The sequence below is a fragment of the Neolamprologus brichardi genome, chromosome 16, assembly GCF_056152115.1.
Source record: "Neolamprologus brichardi isolate AB-2024 chromosome 16, ASM5615211v1, whole genome shotgun sequence".
Lineage (NCBI taxonomy): Eukaryota > Metazoa > Chordata > Actinopteri > Cichliformes > Cichlidae > Neolamprologus > Neolamprologus brichardi.
Window position 1 is genome coordinate 21710879 of NC_142119.1, and position 19897 is coordinate 21730775.

A 19897-nucleotide genomic window follows, 5' to 3' on the forward strand; every position below is an offset into this window, starting at 1 on the left:
GCTCTGTCATTTTGCAGGGGCTTCGTGAATCAGGGCTTTGTCTAACCGAGAGAAAATACAATTACCAATGTGTGTGTGTGTGTGAGAGAGAGAGATACACGGAGAGAGAGAAAGAGCATGCACAGAACGCCTGTGTGGGCTGTGACAGCCAGACACCGATGGTGAGAAGAGAAAAATTCCATTCACAGACAGAAACGTAGTTTCCTGACTCATCTCACATATTGATTAACCCTCTCAGGCTCAAATTAAGTTTTTGTTGCTAATGCACAAAAGAATACCTGCAGTGGTGCTTCTGAGTAAAAAAAAACTCATAAAATATGTACGTGGGGTAATCAGGTTGTTAGCTTTTACTTGTTGCAAATCTGCAACGCCTGCCTTGAGAGGGTTAAGAGTCACATTGAACATGTAGGCTATATTTCAACTTCTCTGGGTCCTCCCCAAAGTAATTCCACTGAGAATAATGGAAGAAAAATGGGGCACATTTTTCAATACAGATTTTTTAGTGAACAGTGGATTAGAGCATCAGGATTTACAACAGAAGGAACATAATAATCCATAAATTTGGGAGTTTTTCTCGTGTGACATGTGTGTGTGTTGAGCAAGATCATGAGTGATCAGTAATTTACGGTTTCACAGTTATCACTTTGGTGTAGATTTTCCAAAGAAGCAAGCAACAGCAGTGAATTCGCTTTAAAAGGTGGGGAAGCAGTTTCCTGTTTCCAGTCCTTCAACTGAAAAGTGGTGACCTTAGAGAAACCTGCTCTACAAATTGGGATTTTCTTCTTGATTTGTTGGTCAGAACCTGTTTTTCCGTGTGAAATGTAACAGCGATGACAGTGTCGTTACACACTTTGATTAGTGTTCCAAAATATAGGTTTTTGTTTTGAAGAAGTCTCCGCACATGTCAGCAATTTTAGCAGACTTGTTTATTAGCACGTTAATAGCCTAAGTTTTCATTATAGAAGAAAACAGCTTCATATATCACACTTCTTACCAGGCTTAAGAAAATAAAAATATGAAGGCCTCTGTGAAAGAAAAAAAGAAACTATTTTATTGCAGGCTTTTTAAAAATATTTCTGTAAAAATTTATATATTGTTTTTTGGGTTTCTTTAAGAATTTTCCTTTTTTAGTAAAATGCTTCAACCTCACACACCCTCATAAAATGATCCCAAGTGGCAAAACCCCTCTTATGTGGAATTACTCCCAGGTAATGTCTTAAGAAAAGCCAAACCTGTGACAAGAGGAGATGAGTCACAATAGATGAGTCTGTGGCTTTATTTGTAACTTTTATTTGACAATTTAAAAGGCAAATGCCCAAACTGCTGTATTACGTAAACAAAGAGATGTTGAGGTGGAGCAACTCTTACCACGAGGTGTCATTGTCAGAAATCTTTCTATCTTTGACTTCCTGCACACTTAAACTAAACCGCACTGATGCGGTTGGCAGACAAAGTGCCCCGTTTCTGACGGTGGCAGTGACAAAAAGAATGAGCCCTGTGTGTGGGACAGATGTGAGATGACCTGGTAAAGGTGCTTGCTCATATCTCTCTTCACACTCACACCATGTCTGTCTGGTAGTTCTGTTTCACAACAAGTAATGAATGGACAGGTAAGTAAGTCAAATGATAAGCTCAAGTAAGTGGAATGCAAAAACATGCAATAAAATCACTGCATTCATTAACGTTTCAAACAATATAATGGTTCCAAAATCACAGATGAGCCAGTGATTACAGTGAAAAGCTGATTTCTCTTTTTCACATGATTGCTAGCCTTGACAAATCTACCCAATGACTGAACAACACATTTTCACTGAGTCTGTGCAAAACAAATCTATTTACCCACTGGATTTTCCACGAAATCATTGTTTTTAGTTTGTTTCTCACTGCAAATGAAGAATATAAAGAAAGTGATATTAAAACATAATAAAAAGCAACATTGGAACGAATCTGAGCGTGAGAGTTGCTGCTTCTGGTCTACTCAGAATAACTTCAGATGTCCAAAAGCACACCTACACAACCACAAGCTTCCTCTGTTCACCTCTTCTGCAGCATGGTTGATCGCTTATCATCTGCTCAACAGCACAACACAGCCACACGCCAGTGCACTTTTTTTTATTTAACGTGTGCATTTTAAATTAAAAACATTTAGGAAATGTTATTTTTACAGCATATGCTGGGTGTTTAACTTGGTTAATAAACCTGCTGTTTTCCAGCAGGTTTACTGCAGTCTTGATGGTTGATGAAGTCATTCACAGCAGTCTTGATATTTTTGGTTCTTTTTCAGTTTGAAGCAGCAGGCTGGTTACCACAGGGCAGGAAAGCTTGTGGCTTTGGTGATTATGCAGTTCCTTCCAATTCTTTTTGCTATACTAAACAATATTTGTTACCCAACTAAAAATAAAGCCAGTATGGAAGTGCAAAATACTTCCCTTTCTTTAATGGCTGCTACAGGCTCCTGTGTTAAAATACCCAGATTTACAGCATAAATACAACTAGACACAACAAATGGGATTTTGTTCTCTATCTTCTTCTACCTCTGAGACAAAAGCATGTTTCGGGTTTTTTTCACTTAATTATTTTAAAATATTTAATTTAATTTTTTGTGTGTCTTTGTGATCTTGGGCAGATACTCTTTGTTTTTGCTAGTAAAACTTGGCAACCCATTTATGATCAGAGTGAATTACAGATTTCCACTGCCAAGCTGGTATCCAGTGCCAATGTTGGCTGAGAGCTCTCTCCTCCAAATATGGTTGCATCAGGTGACAATAGAGGTAATTTTTGCTTTGGAGTTCTTTGATATTTAAGAATCCTTGTTTTGTGCCTGAAATAACCCACAATGCAAAATTAAGTCATGAATTTTGAATTTTGCATATTTTGATATTGTGGGAGAATAAAATACCTGAAAATAAAGGAACGCTTACCTGATACTGAGATCTTGATGGCGTGGGCAATTATGCTATGATGGTATTCTATTAAACCAAATCTGTGCAGCCCATCATCATTAATGGAAATCTGCTTAAAACTTAAATATGAGATCAACTGGTCTTTAACATGTTTCTCTGTTATATCCACATTTTCTCTTTTACTAATCCGTTCACAGTTGTTTGAGTCGAAGATTTTAGACCAGATGACATCTAGTGATTCTCAATAGTGCCTGGGTGGTTTTCAATGACTTGCCTCTCCAGACCATAATCACATCTTCACATTAGGCATTTTCTAACAGTAGATTCCTTTACTATGTGCTGTGCCCTGATCTTTTACAATCTTGCGTAACAGATGTACGTTTTTTTAGTAGCCTTTACATCTCATTTTAAGTTTTCCAGGTACAACAACATGTATAATACTGAGAAAAATGCAATTTTTAAACGTATTGTTTTCATTGGGGTGATCGTGGCTCAAGAGTTGGGAGTTACCAATAAGTTTGATGTGTCACATGGCCCTCTTCCTATTGAAAGAACAAAAGTTGTATCCAAGATGGCCGACTTCTAAATGGCTACCATGGTCACCACCCATCTTGAGGAGTTTGCCCCCTCACATATACTAATGTGCCACAAACAGGACTTTAATATCATCAACCATTGCCATTTTATTACGGTGTATCCATATAAATGGCCCACCCTGTATTTTAGAAAAGGGAATTAATCATGTTTTTGTGATATACCACTGGGCAACAGGCACACACAGTTTTGGCTGTGGCTGAAGCTTCAAGGGGATTCTGTTCAGCTCTCATGAGACTCAGTCAAGGATAGCATTTCCCTGCCCACACTATATATGTTGGGGATGGGGCACTGCTGACTTCAAGTGAGGGTATAGACAGGCAGACTTCCTGTCTGCTTTTCTATGCAGGCAGACTTCCTGCCTGTGTAGAAAGGCAGGTCTATCACTTCATGACTGAACTGCTGGGGCTCCTAAGCATTTTCACTTTGCATTAATACTGTGGAATATCTGATTGTGGAAAATAGGAGGGAAGAAATTTCACAGACTTCGCTTATAGTGAGCTCTTTAGAGCGCCCCATTCTTTCACAAATGTTTATTTAAAGGCTACATTGTTGGTACTTGATTTTGTAGACCTATAATGGAACTAAAAACACCTGAATTCAAAAATTAAAAGGTGTGGCCCAATACTTTTGTCTATCTCAAACTCTTCTTCAAAGGTGAGGGAAGGTGGAGCAGGAGAGTGGCTGATGGATTAGTGGCGGCATCTGCATCTGTTTGGTAGAGCAGGTGGATATTGGTCAGTCTGTGTTCCTACTCTGAATTATGGCTATAATCTGTGGGTGACACTTTCACACAATTGTTTGCAATTGCAATTGTTTACAGAACTTAAATGTGTTTTTCACTGCTTAAAGTTTCATGTGGCACCATTAAAAAATTGGGTTAAATAATGTCTTTGTTTTGCTTTGTTTGCTTGTTTGTGAATGACTCCAGCTTCAGACCCACACATAAAATGACTCAGAGAAATCTGAGATGCAAATATCAGGGAAAGAAGTCCATGATGTTAAGGACTTCAACCTCCAGCAGTTATAAAACATGGTACCTTTAAATAGCTAATCATTGCTACCCTTACTTGAAAAGTGGCACCAACAGTAAGGTCATCACCCAAACTGCAATACTAAGTATATAAACATGTGGTTGAGGTGGAGCACCACTTGCCACATGATCTCATTGAAACCTTAAATCTGTCCATCTTTAATTTCCTTCACATTTAAGTTAAACCCCACTGCTGTGGTCAACAGACAAGGTGTTGTATTTCTGACACTAGTGGTGACAAAAAACAGAGGCCTGTTTGTAGGACAGAAAAGGGTATGAGATGAAATCATGGGCTTTTAAAAATATTTGTTCATATCTTCAAGCATCTCTGGTGTTGTTACTGTATTTTGCAACATGCCATGAGTGGACATGATCATTTTTTTATCTCTTTAATCTCCTTAATATATGAACAACAACAAGCTCAATTAAGAGAAATGTAAAAATCTGTAATTCAGTAAGTACAGTCATTACCATTTCAAACAAAATCATCTTTCAAAAGTTGTACATGAGTCACTTATTAGTTTACATTACAAAACTTTTTTTTTCACATTTGGCATCCTGTAACAAATCAGAAGACTGCATTACAAATATCAGTAAGTCCATACAGAACAAATCTATTCCATTAATGAATTTTATGACATTGTCAAAGTTTTGGCCATCAGAGTTGAATACGTTTATTTTTATTTTTTTAATTCCAACTCAATTACATGGATTTGAATGGGGGAACAAAGTCATATCAAAAAATAAAAAGAAATTCAAAATAAAATAAAAGCATTGTCTGGATGAGACCTGAGAGTGAGAGAATAAAGTTGCTGCTGCTTTTGGTCTGTTCATGATAGCTTAATAGGGCACACAGTGCATCTACACAACCACAAGCTTCCTCCATTCACCTCGTTTGCAGTCTTTCTCATCACATTATGCCACTTCATACAGTCATGTGAAAGATAAAGTTTTCACACACACATCAATTCATCAGACTGTGGAACCATATATAGTAGCAATAATTTCTCAGACCTTTGAGTTTTGAAGCATTTGTTTTTGCACAGCTGTCTTGAGATTCAACATTTGTCAAATCTGGGTTGAAGTCTGTACTTTGACTAGGTTGTGGAAACACCCTGATTCTTTTCTCTTTCAGCCATTCTGTCATACATTTGCTATTGCTAGTTGGTTTGAGCTGTTTGTGCTGATACACTTTGTTTGGTTTTTGTGAACATTTCAACTTTGGTCTCATCTGTCTAAAATATATTATTGCAGAAGTTTTGTTGTTGTTGTTTTCAGATGCAACTTTGCAAACCTAAACTATGATAGAACACTTTGTTTGTTGGTTTTTTTTCTCCTGGAGTCTTTGTCCTGGTAACTCTTCCAAACAAGCCATAATGTCTAATGTTTTTTTAATTGTTCTGTTACAAACTTTAACAGGCCTATAGAACCTAATCTAGCCTCTGAGCATTGCACTGTCAGACCTTGGAGTGAATATATGGTGTTTTGTTGCTCTAGATTGTTGCTCTAGATTGAAATAGCAATAACACTAAGTGCAATACTCTTTCTGGCACCATTGTATTATACTCATATTGTATGCATTTGCACTCTATTTTATTCTATTTTATTCTATTGTATATAGTATTTTATTTTATTCTATTCTATTGTGTACTGTATCTTATTGATATCTTATTCCAGTGTTTTTCTCTAATTTTTCTATGCAACTTTGAACTGTCCACTGCTGTAACAAAACAAATTTCCCATGCGTGGGACTAATATAGGTTATCTTATCTTATCTTAGATCAGCCAACTTGGTGAAGATCTACTTAGATTTGCTTAGTTTTTCACAGAATTATATAGTCAAACATTTTTCTTTACATGACTGTACTGATTTACACTTTTACACAATTTCATCCACAAGTAGCCATTTCAAATGAAAAAAAGTGAGGGAATGTTGATGACAGCATATTCTGGATTTTTAACTTGATTGTGTCATGGTGTGCTGTTCTCCAGCAGGTTTTCTAGGTTGTCTGTGGTTGATGACAGCGTACGTTGCATGATCTACAATTCTTACTGCAGGATTTTAAGCTGAAATCTGGTACTCGTGCGGCTGGTGAGCTGGTGATTCTGGTTTTTCAGCAGTAAAAGAAAACTCTGGGTTTTTAACTTGATTAGTCACTGCGTGATATTTTAAACCTTGTTTAGTAGTATGTCTGTGGTTGATGATACCATATACTGCACATTGTTGATATTTAAGTGCTGGATTTGAAGCTGAAATCTGGTACTCATGGGGCTGGCAAGTTAGTGATTCTGGTCTTTCAGCAGTAAAAGAAGACTCTGGGTTTTTAACTTGGTTAGTCATGTTGTGATATTTTTCACCCTGTTTGGTAGCATGTCTATGGTTGATGATAACATATAGTCAGTGTTGGGAAGGTTACTTTTAAAATGTATTCCATTACAGAATACAGAATACATGCCCCAAAATGTATTCTGTAACGTATTCCGTTACGTTACTCAATGAGAGTAACGTATTCTGAATACTTTGGATTACTTAATATATTATCATGCTGTTTACAACTACATGAATGTACTATTGCTGTGATTTATTACTGTTACTGAAGGTCCGCGGCTCCGAACCGTAGTAAAGGGACCTCTGGCTAATACGGTGGGTTCTGTGTTGGGCTTGTAGCCGAAAACTAGCTTTACTTTGTTGTCTGGGTCAACCTTGCTAGCGAGAGACAGAGAGAGGCGTTGAAAGGTTGCTCCAACAGAACTTGTTGTTTTTGGAGGAAAACACGAACACGGTGTACAGTCGAGTCTTAATAGCTTACTTACAACTGGGCTCGTCAGGCACTCTTCTTGGCTGCAGTGGTTATTATTATATTTACATGCTTCCAGCTACCGTTTTTGCTCGATGGCAGCTCGTACTTTTCCTTTTTCTCCCTCCCTCGCTCACAGCCACATAACGTGTATGGCAGTCCATTCTCCCTGCAGCATGGACTACACTGCCCATGATGCTACATTCTTTAGAGTTATACCGGTAGCATTCTGCCTATTAGCTTAGCACAACAACAACAAAAAGGCCTCTCTCACCCAGGAAACACGCAGAGAGAGCGTCACCCTGTAACCATGGCAACCGTAACGCTGCCACCTGGAACAACAGAACGTAGCTGTCAAACAAAACCCAAACAGTCCTGACCCGCCACAATATGAAACAGGAAAGTACCGCGTGTAATCCATTTATTTCAACAAAGTAACTGTATTCTAAATACCACCTTTTTAAACGGTAACTGTAACGGAATACAGTTACTCATATTTTGTATTTTAAATACGTAACGGCGGTACATGTATTCCGTTACTCCCCAACACTGCATATAGTGCACATTGTTGATATTTAAGTGCTGGATTTGAAGCTGAAATCTGATTCGAACAGGGCTGGGCTGCTGGGGACGTCAGTGTTCCTGTAGAAAAAGTCAATAATTAAATTACCCATTTTTAGATGGTAAATTCAATAAATTTAGTTTCAACTATCCCCCAAAAAATAAATAATGCTTTTACGTTTCCAGTCATAAGAACTCAGGAAGATGAGCGCAGTCAGCGTGAGAATCATAAGCACTATGCCAAAATAAATGTAGAAGTATGGCCTCCAGCTCATATCCTCATTGTGATCAGGGCTCGGTGTTGTTCCTACAAAAGCAGAATCACCAGATCAGTCATGCTAAAAAAATGTTGGCAGTGATTTTCTGACAAATAAAGCTTCTCACCTGCATTTTTATCATTATTATCGGGGTTTTCAATCCCCTGGTACATGTCTTTAGGGAATGATACATAGTAGACAGAATTAACACTTCATATTTTATTATTTTATATTTTAATGCTGATGAAGAATAAAATATACCTGAAAGCATACCTGATACTGAGATGTTGATGAAATGGCTAATTAAGCTGCCATTATATCCTTGTAAACCACATCTGTACAAACCATCGTCATGAATGGAAATCTCCTTGAAATTTAAATATGAGATCAGCTTATCCTTATCAGGATCCTGTGTTATTTTCACATTTTTTGTTTCATTAATCCGTTCACAGTTGACTGAGTCAAAGAGTTTACACCAGGTGACCTCCAGCATTTCTCCACAGTGTTTGACCGGACAGCTGACTGTCAGACTTTGTCGTGGAGGAGTCTTCCGAGTGCTGTATCTTCGGACCATAATCGCAACTTCACACGAAGCATGTAAACCTAAAAATAAGTAAAGAAGGGAGAATTAGAGGTGATAATGGTTTAAAACAGTTTTTCTTTGTTTTTTAAATTGTTTTGAACATTATTATTATTATATTATTATTTATTATTATATTATTATATATATATATATATATATATATATATATATATATATATATATATATATATATATAATATATATATATATATAATATTATTATATTATTATTATTATTATTTATATCTGATTGTTGTATAATTAAATTATTGAGTTGATAAAAACAGTCACTGTATGTAGGAACTATTGCATTTTTTGACACTACTCACAGTTCTTAGCTTGACTATGATGCTTGTTTTACAAGCTTAAGCATCAAAGTGTTATTCCTATCTTACACTACTGTTGTAACTAATAGTAGTAAAACATATATTATTGGCATCAAATTCAAAATAAGCTAATACCATTTATAAATTACATTATTAATTTTAAGCATTTTACATGTTTTCTTTGTTCTACTGCGAATAAAATATGACTTTATAATATATGCAGATTTCTTGCATTGTGTTTTCATTTACATTTTACACAGCATCCCAACTTTTTTGGAATTACACAAATTGTCATTTTCATACTAAAATGGGCAACTTTTGTATGTTGAAGATTAAAGCTTAATTTATGTTGTTAACATATCATTTTGTGATTTAATATCAGTATCACACATCTCAAATTTGTATCAATTCTATATGTTTAAGTTCAGGATTCAGCAACACACATGAAAAAACAATAGAATAAAATAAAAAATAAAGATCAAAACAAGATAGGAACCAAACGTAGGGAATTTTGGGAAAGCACTCATTCTATGGCGGTGTTCATTTTGTGCACTCCTTGGAAGGAATACAAAGATTAAACTTAAGAATCAAATTACTTAAGAGCTTTCGCTTTTTAAAATATATTTAAATACTTTTACTATCATGACACAGTATCATGTTTCAGTGTACCCAATTATTATATCTATGTCTCTCATGTTCTACATTCCAGTCTTGTGCTCTCAGTCTTTACTTTTCAGTCTCAGCAAACAAATGTCTCATTTATTTAAGTTGTTCTTCCATCCATCCTTCCATTTTTACAATTAGTTTATATTAAATAACTTATCATTAATAGAAGAGCTTTCATAAAAAGCATTAATAAAGGTTTACCTTTGCCGCTTCCATCTACAGAGACAAACACAAAGCAGCAAAAAATCATCAGAGAGTTAAATCTGTCCATCAGGCTCATCATACTCACGACCTTAAATTTTCAAATAATCTGTTGAAGGTACTGCAGGGGCTTCTTGTACTTGTGAAAAACTCACCACTTCCTTACTCCCTGCATGTGTGCTGCACACACATGTGCATTTCATGTTGTAACATGATAAAGTTTTTTAGTTTCAGTATTAAGGAAGAATGAAGTTACTCCATTTCCTCCTCGGTTTGTTTGTTGTTTATATTTGATTTTTATATTCCTTCTTAGCATCAAGGGCCTTTTGCAGTTAGTTCCACTTCCTTTTTATTTCCATTAGCAGTCTGGTTAGAGTGTAAAGAGTTTAGTTCCTTGTGTTATTTTCCTTAGCCTTTACCTGTGTGCCTCTGTGTCAAGTTATATAGTGTTAGGGTCTTATCTCTGTTTTTGTGATTTCTTGTTTTACTTTGTTTTACTGTCATGTCTCTCTTGTGTCATGCCTCTGCTTTTATTTCCTGTCTGTCTTCATCTTCATTTTGTTCAGCTGGGTTTATTTTTCTTTCGGTTTTCACTTTACACATTAGTAAAGACAATTTAACATTATTAATAAGGTATTGAAAAATTTACCTTTAAATCATGAATGAACCAGTAAACTTGCTCCAGAGTGAGAGTCCCTGTCCTTCGTGGAGTCCATGCTGGGATGCTAGATAGTGCCCTATTTAGAGACTCCATTTTTCCTGCTGGGCAACATCAGCGCTTATGTGAACAATGACAGTGAACTCTGAAAGGCTTATGTAACGGACACCTAGTTCAAATATAGGGGTGTTCATAAGCACACTAGGTGCCAGGACACCTTAAGTGCCAAGTCTAGGATTGTTTTCCAATAAGGCCATCAGACCTATGGCTGTATGTCTTGGACACTCGGGTGAACAGAGATGTTGAACCGTTAATAGATCACCACATGTAGTGAGGTTGGGCTGGGAATGTCTGGTGGAGGGCTCTGTCTGGGAGATCTTCACTGTGGACACTGAGTCCAAGTGGAGCATATTCCACTTTCCTGTCTGTCTTTACTGCTCCACTATCTAATAAAGGTAAAACATCCCATAAATCTGTCTTTAAACACAAATAAATAAAAGAGCAGCATCGGGGGAGAAGTAGGACAACTCATCCACAACTGTAGCTGTGGTCACAGGGTTAAAAAAGTTTCACCCTTGGGAGATGGATGAAAATTCCCCATGTCTTTATTGTTGTAGGGCTGTCTTCAGTAAACTGGGATAGTGTTTTCCCTCTTTAACAAGGGAGCTCTCTGGGAAGGTCAGTGTCATCAGTCCACCTTTTAGTCAAACCTCAGATTGAAGAGGAACAGTGTAGCTTTCATTCTAGTTGTGGTTCAGGTGGATCAACTCTTTATTGTCTCAATAATAATAAAGATTGTGTGAGTTTCTGTCCAATCTCACACAACCTCTTTTAGAACAGCTTAAATTAAAGAAAAAATGCTCTCCAATGGCCAGGCCACTTGGGCATGGGAATTGCTCCAAGTCTGGATACTTCTGGGTTTTCTTGGTTGACCTGCAATATCATGTGGAAGTGAACAGTAATTTTGAATTGGCAAACCGGGGTGAAAGTCCTCAGTAAGTTTTTGAAAAGGGGACTCTCTGGGAAGCTTTATCCCAGCTCTATATAGTTTTTGTCCTATCCTAAAAATCAGCATATGTTCTGTAGTCACAAAGGAGTCATTAATTGCTTCCCTTGATGTGTCCTTTGGAGATTTGCCTCAGGAATATGGTGTATTAGGCCAAAGGTTACAGGCCATTTACTCCCAGTAAAACTATAGCAAGAGATTGGTTGACATTGTAAGTGGACCGGACTTCACCAGTACTGAGCTTCTGTTCAGAACTTTTATAGATGGGTGGGTGGTGTAAGGTCAAAATCAGTTGATTTGTTGGCCTTAGCAACATCTGGTCTTAGTTGGCCTTTTTTTTTAGATGATGTAGTGTAAGTTTAAGGTGATCAGAGTGATAATCTCCAGGTTGTACTGGCCAAGTGTGAAACAACTGTGGACAACAATTAGCACCAAGTCTATGACCATGATTCTCAGTCGCAAAAAGTTAAAGTACCAATTTCAGGTTGGGGATGAGCTGCTGCCCGTTGCTCATGCTTGAGGGACATACTAAGCAAGAAACTGACACATGGAGCTGTGCAACATCTGCAGAGAATGTCTGAAAGACTGAGATTAGACAAGCAGGTGTTGGAAATGTGCTTGATCTGAAGGTTGTCTAAGTTCTCCCTTAGAGATAGGGTGAGGAACATGAAATGGGCTCACAGCAGAGTCACTCTTTCAAACTGAAAGGAGCCAGGTTGTTTCAGGTCTATTCAAGAGGCCCAAGAAACAGGCACAATACACCTCTTCTTACCTCTGAAAACCTCCATAAACACAGAGAGGCAGCATATAGCTATCTAAAAGGCATATATATCCCATTATATTGATGCTCAAAGTTATGGGAAAAAAGCCTATTGTAAATAAAGAAAGAATCTTGGCTTTAGATTGTCACACTTGGAGTAGGTGAAAATAAGATTTGATTGGCCATTTTTATAAGAGCTTAAATGTGTTTTTTTGTGTTTAAGATTTCATGTGGCTATTGTATTTCAGAAGTAACGAAGGTTTAAAAAAAACTTAAAATATTAAATATTAAACATATTAAAAGCGCTCATTATTCCATGGTATGAGCCTAGGCACACTGCTCACCAGCTTATAAATCACAGCAAACCTTTCCACAAGCATAATGTAGTAAATGAGTGTTATTTTCTGCCGATTTCTGTTTGTGAGACTTGACAAGAAAATTATGATCATGCACTACTGTTTTATTGACCTGTTAGCTGATATCACACACTGCACATACAGTAAAAGATGGGCACAGCTCAAAATTATTAAAAGCGAAGGCAGTTCAAAAGTACCTTAAATCTGAATTCTTTCTAAGAACGAGGGGCAACTTCTGTGATTTCAAAAAGAAAAAATGTTTGGTCGTATAGATATGAAAAAACTTTCCCTGGTCCCCCCGCCATATATGCCTCAGTAAAAACTTATGGGCAGAATCAATGGTTTGAACTTATACTGAATGCAACATTAAAAAAAATCATACCTATAGAGTCTGTAGTCTATTGTCTATGTTTTTATTTTAAAAACAAAACAAAAAATCAAACATGTATATATACAAATACATATATTCTAATGTAGATAAACTGAGTGTAAGTATTAGAGAGCCAGGATTAAATACCCATTTATACTGACATTTTAAATTATACTAAACAGTTAAATTGCAGCTTTACCAAAATTGTTTTAATATTTTTGATAATTTTTCCAGGAAAAAAAGGAAAACTTCAGACTCACTTATAAAATGATTCAGAGAAATTTTAAAGGTGAAAATCCCCCTTAAACAGAATTGTATGTCCACAAAAAGGCCATAACATTTTACAAGGGGAGATTTCTTTAAGGTTTCCAACCTCAAATGGTTGACAAACATAGAGTCTACTATGACAACTACTATGTTGTCTTTATTTAATATTTCCTCTAATTCCCCCATTCTCTGTTGCTTGTAGTTTCTTGTTTTGAAAAGCTAACCAATACTACTCTTTCTTGTTTTTCTTTTAGTTTAAGTATAGAATATGTGAAAAACAGGACCAATAATAAGGCCATCGCCCAAAGTGCAATATTAACAATGCGTACATGTGGTTGAAGCTGAGCGTCCCCGGTTCACAAAATGTCATTGTCAGAAATGTTTCCATCTTTAACTTCCTGCACATTTGAGCTAAACCCCACTTCTGTGGTCAATAGGCAAGGTGTTGTCTCTGACAGTAGTGGTGACAAAAACAACAAGCGCTGTATGTGGGACAGGTATGAGAAACTGTTCATATCTCTTAAATCTCTCTGGTACTGATTAACATGTCTTTTTTTAATGACTGCCATCCTTCTATAACAAATCAGTCAGAAAACTGCATTTAAGTGTTATTTGTCTGTCAAGAAGAAATCTGTTTATGACCTTTTTATGAAAGTACGACAGTTACTGCAGTCAAGTCAATACAAGGACTGGAATCAGATGACATCACAAGTACAATACAAAGTACAATAAATTATTAGTTGAAAAAGAAGTGCTGCTGCTGGGAACAAACCTGAGGGCTAGAGAATGAAGTCGCTGCTGCTTCCGGTTTAGTCACGATAACTCTAGAAGACATGCAGTTCACTTAGAGAACCACAAGCTTCCTCCATTCATATCTTCTGCAGTATGGCTGTACAGCTGTACGTTTCATCACATGACTCCACCACATATTGCAAAACATTTTTCCACTTTTTCATCTGCAAGTGTCCATTTCAAATCAACAACACTCAGGAAAATTTGATGACAGCATACTCTGGGTTTTTAAGTTGGTTAGTCACGGTGTGCCGTTTTCCAGCAGGTTTGCTGTGGTTGATGACAGCATACGTTGCATAGTCTTCATTTCTGACTGCTGGATTTGAAGCTGAAATCTGGTACTCATGTGGCTGGCGAGCTGGTGATTCTGGTCTTTCAGCAGTAAAAGAAGACTCAGGGGTTTTACCTTGGTTAGTCATGGTGTGATATTTTCCACCCTGTTTAGTAGCGTGTCTATGTTTGATGATACCATATACTTCACAGTCTTGATATTTAAGTGCTGGATTTGAAGCTGAAATCTGGTTCGAACAGGTCTGGGAAGCTGGTGATACTGATCTTTCTGGAGTATATGATGAATAGATGTCATTTAAAACAGACAAGTTGGTCAGTGGGACAGGAGTGGAAGGAGGGCTCCATTTAGGGAGGTCTGGTATCATAAGAGTGGGCATTTCCTGTGGCACAAAACACCAAAATGAGAATATATTAAACATATATTAGAATATATTAGTAAAAAAAATTCTCGACACTCCCATGACAATAAATCTTAAGCAAGGTGGAAGATAATTAGCTTAGAAAACAAGTAAAATCAGCCTGCCAGGTTGTCAGAGGCTCACAAAATGTTATATACTGTATTACTTGTTTATTTTATGGCCTATAAAAACATTCAAACTGAAACAAAAAGAAAGAAATTGTTCATCAGTGAGTGAAACTACGGGTTCTCCTATTTTCAAGCCTGTTGTTAGACCAAAAGTACCCTGAAAAAAAAAGTCAAAAATTATACTTCTTCAAGGTGCCATTAGACGCTGGCTCCAAAAGTGAGTAAGTAAAATTTTACTTATGTAGCACTTTTCAAGACAAGGATAACAAAGTGCTTTACAACAAAATAACAGTGCATAAATAATACTTTTTGTCCCCCCAAATATCCCAAAAATATATTTTGATATTACCAACATTACCTCTCCCTTTACGTAGTTTAAGGTCAGCACTCCTGTAGAAAAGCCAATAAATAAATTACCCATTTTTAGACGGTAAATTCAATGAAATCAGTTTCAACCATCCAAAATAAAAATTAGTGCTCTTACGTTTCCAGTCACAAGAACTCAGGAAGATGAGGGCAGTCAGTATGAGAATAAGAAGCACTATACCAAAACAAATGTAGAAGTATGGCCTCCAGTTTTTATCCTCATTGTGATCAGGGCTCGGTGTTGTTCCTACAAAAGCAGAATCACCAGATCAGTCGTGCTAAACTGCATCCACGAAAATGTTGGCAGTGATTTTCTGACAAATAAAGCTTCTCACCTGCATTTTTATCATTATTATCAGGGTTTTCAATCCCCTGGTACATGTCTTTAGGGAATGATACATAGTAGACAGAATTAACACTTCATATTTTATTATTTTATATTTTAATGCTGATGAAGAATAAAATATACCTGAAAGCATACCTGATACTGAGATGTTGATGGAATGGCTGATTAGGCTGCCATTATATCCTTGTAAACCACATCTGTACAAACCATCGTCATGAATGGAAATCTCCTTGAAATTTAAATATGAGATCAGCTTATCCTTATCAGGATCCTGTGTTATCTTCACATTTTTTGTTTCATTAATCCGTTCACAGTTGACTGAGTCAAAGAGTTTACACCAGGTGACCTCCAGCATTTCTCCACAGTGTTTGACCGGACAGCTGACTGTCAGACTTTGTCGTGGAGGAGTCTTCCGAGTGCTGTATCTTCGGACCATAATCGCAACTTCACACGAAGCATGTGGACCTGCAATATATATATATATATATATATTTTAAGTAATGCGTAATTCTTATCAGAAAAGAATTAAAGCCTGTTTACATGAAGCATATTTTCTTCTTTTGTGACTGCAACAATGAAATACATTTTTTATCTTAATACTATATAAATTGTCCCATCCCACACATGTCGTCCATCTTATTTATTTATCTATCTGTCATTTTACTGTCATTTTATTAGTGGTTTTATTAGTCTAATTATGTCCCAGAGCTCTCTGGAGTGCTAACATTTCAAAGACAGAGAGAATATAGACATAATGGTACTTAGCGTAATAGATGCTGTGTATTTAAAAACAACGTGTTTTATATTCACATGTATATTTATACATAAGACAATTATTTTATACAGTTTGTTTTTCATTCTCACGGTATTGTTTTCTCAGTAACTGGAGGACTTACTGGCCATTTACTTGTGCAAGATAAGATTAATATTCATGTTTGTAAAGATTTGTTTTAAGTTTTATCTTATCTGGTATGAATGTAATGTTTACATGATTGAATTAATGTTTAATTAATGTTTTTACAATGAACTTTATGATAATATACATTGTATAAAGGAACTGTGTTGTATTGTGTGGCTTTTGTGTGGCATGGTTGAGATTTAGTGCCGTGAGGCTGCATGCCACAGAGGGAAATCTAGTTGCAGATTTTACCTTTACTCTGGTTTACACTGAGAGAACGCAGCTCCTGATCTGAAGCAAAAGCCCTTTAGTCTTACTCACACATAATTCAGTGCTCAGTCAAATAATAGACACCTCAGAAACCTAATATTAATGATGAGAGGTGTAACAAATCTACAGATAGACAAGAAGCCAATAATACTTTGAGGCAGTGCCCATATGCCCTGGTAATAAAAGGAAATAAAAATATTCACATATTTTCTATGATTTTCCCTCATCATCTATAATATTGACATGTAATTTCCATCATAGTGGCTGTAACATGTAAATATGCCCAAATTTGGCATGCCATGTTCAAATAATTCATATCAGCACATTTTTCCAAGAACAACATCTGATTATTTGGTTAATTAGGCATGCCTTTATCATTTGATGTTACATAAAATATCATCTCTCTATTTTTTTAAAACTCCATAGCGTGCCCCAGAAGTATATCACTATTATAAAATGTATGTATCCTCAAATGGCTGTACATGTACTTTTTATTTAGTCCAGCAACAACGCTGTATATACAACAGTAACAATAAAATGTGCTACATTGTTTGTTTTCGGTACAACTTTAAAGCAAGTTGAATTAAGCATTTAAATCTCTGTCGTGTTTTTTTCACACTCATTATGTTAAAATAATAATAATAATAATAATAACTAAATTGTTTTAAACTTCAATCTTTGTTCCTCAGTAATGATTACTCTATAGCTCTTATAGTCTATGTTCTAGCAGTGTGCTCTAAAGTGTTCCTACCCTCAAACAACCATGGCACATCTATAACAGCTATTCCATCAATAAAATAATATCTATGTTTACCTTTGCCGCTTCCATTGACAGAGACAAACACACAGCAGCAAAATATTATCAGATAATTCAGTTTATCCTTTAGGCTCAACATGCTCACAGCCTAAAAGTTTTCAAATAATTGACTGTAGGTACGTCAGGGGCTTTTTTTCACATGTGACAGGCTCACCACTTCCTGACGTCCCACACGCATGCCACGACCATTCGGCACATTTTGTGTAATTCAGTATGCTGTTACTTAACAAAGTTTCCAGAAATGTTAAGGAGGAGTGGACTTTATGTAATCAAAGTTCGGTACTTCGACTCAAGTAGTTCCATTAACTTTTTGGTTTGTTTGGTTTATGACTGGAGATTTATCAGCGGGGCTTTAGGGGACTAGAAAATGTTTTGTTATTGCTTCTCAACTATAATTGCAATTGCATTGCAATTTTTTTTAAATGAAGATGCAGCGGGGTTTTTTTTAAACAAAACTTAAACATGCTGTTATTTTGTTTTATTTTGTTTTATTAACTGAGGGTCAAAGTGTTAAAAAGCACAAATTCACTATCTAAAAAAGAACACTTTAGCTTTGCACCAGAAAACGAGAAATTTTTGATAGTTTTCTTCAGACTTAAACAGGAAAATTGGATCAATTATTACACAAAAAAGAATCTTTTCTTCACACTCGGGTTACCAGTATACTTATATGAACAACTTATAATACCGATCATGCTTCAGGCTTCATTATGCTGTAACTTGTGTACATACTTGTGCGTTAGAAATCTGAAGTATACACCAAGAATGACTTTTGTTTTTACTCTTTTTTGCTCTGTCTGTGCAGCCAGCAGGTGGTGTAAGTTCACATTCACCTTTTTATGTAGTTTGTAGACAATGCTTCTCAGGGTCATGTGAATCAGAGCATACTTTTCCAACAGCATCATCTGGTGGAAAATTGTGTGTTACTTCATGTGGATATGCCATTATGTGTGTCTCTGCACAAAAATAATATAATCATTTATTTCTCTTTTAGCTTTTGGTAGTTATCTATAGATAAACATTTTGAACCACAGTGACAAGAGAGTATCACACAGCTTCCAAAATATGATAGTTGCACACCCATGATTAGTGATGTGGCGTTCTGTATCGAGGCTTCAAAGCTTGCGTCGAGTAATGGAGGGGGCGTTTCCGCGATGCGCGTAACGAGGGAGGAGCTGAAAATGATGACGTCCGAAGCCTCGCTGCCCGGCCGTACCACGTGACTGGTTCAGGAAGTGGTTCGAACTTTGCCGCGAGCTATGACAGCGATATAAACCCCTCAGACTTCATTCAAAATGTGGGTGTTTGATGGAGAGTTGCAGTTAGTGAGAGTTTGGAGAGAGTTTGGAGGTTTAGGAGGTTTAGAGAAAGTCAGGAGAGAATGGAGCCAGCTAAGAAGAGGAGGATGGCCTCCCCTGTGTGGGAACATTTTGATCTTATTCCTCCCAACAAGGTATGTACATTTCTACAGAAGATGTATTTTCATAATACTGATGGTGCAATACAATTTATGTTAAGCTGTCTTTACTTTTGTACAAGGTGAAGTGTTTGCTATGTGCCAGGGAGCTGGGATATAACAACAACACCTCATCCATGCTTAGGCACTACAGAGCTTTGCATGAGAATAAGGGGAACACCAATTGTGGAGCAAGACCAGGTGAGCCATCAAATGCCATGATAATATAGCATGCAGTAATGTTACTAAATGATATAACAATATTATACAACTGTAATAAGTTACGTGTGTGATATTTATATTTGTGCTCTTTCCTCAGGAGAACAATCTCAAATAGATGAAAACCTGGTTAGCATGGTGATTGAGGACTCCCAGCCATTTAGCATTGTGGAGGACAAAGGATTTAAAAGATTTGTTAAATCATTAAATCCTAGCTATGTTCTCCCCACTAAAAGGTCATAAAAGCAGTGAAAATTTAGTTTTTACTGAATAAAATGTGAACAGGCAGGACTGAGGCCTCAGTGTGTAGCTGTCCATACCTCAACGTTACAAAAGCACAACCACTGTCCGTACCCCAACCACACCTCACCTCACAGTAAATGATCATTTCCATTTTAAGCATTTCCAAATAATCATTTTCCATACTGCCAGTATAAATATACACAGTATCCTGCCATCACTACAATATACATGTTTTACACACTCCTTTTGTTGTTGACATTTACAGGCTGTGTGCAAAATGCTACACTCTTCAAATTCATGCCAACTAATATTTTTAGTACTAGCTATACTAGCT

General features: G+C 36.5%; 2 protein-coding genes across 2 annotated transcripts; both read right to left on the reverse strand.

Moving 5' to 3' along the window:
• Positions 1–6592: 6592 nt before the first annotated feature.
• On the reverse strand, positions 6593–10004 carry LOC148098245 (uncharacterized). Its single transcript, XM_087830159.1, is given in 6 exon segments — positions 6593–6946; positions 7879–7970; positions 8068–8196; positions 8274–8321; positions 8420–8749; positions 9923–10004. Coding segments are annotated over 6 exon segments (1035 nt in total).
• A 3759-nt stretch (positions 10005–13763) lies between these two features.
• On the reverse strand, positions 13764–17724 carry LOC102787445 (B- and T-lymphocyte attenuator-like). The gene is made up of 6 exons (XM_035906841.2): positions 17643–17724; positions 15796–16125; positions 15650–15697; positions 15433–15561; positions 15307–15338; positions 13764–14802 (listed from the first exon to the last, which is right to left on the reverse strand). Exons 1-6 carry the CDS (start codon positions 17722–17724, stop codon positions 14326–14328), a joined length of 1098 nt encoding a protein of 365 aa, XP_035762734.2. The 3' UTR covers positions 13764–14325.
• Positions 17725–19897: the final 2173 nt, after the last annotated feature.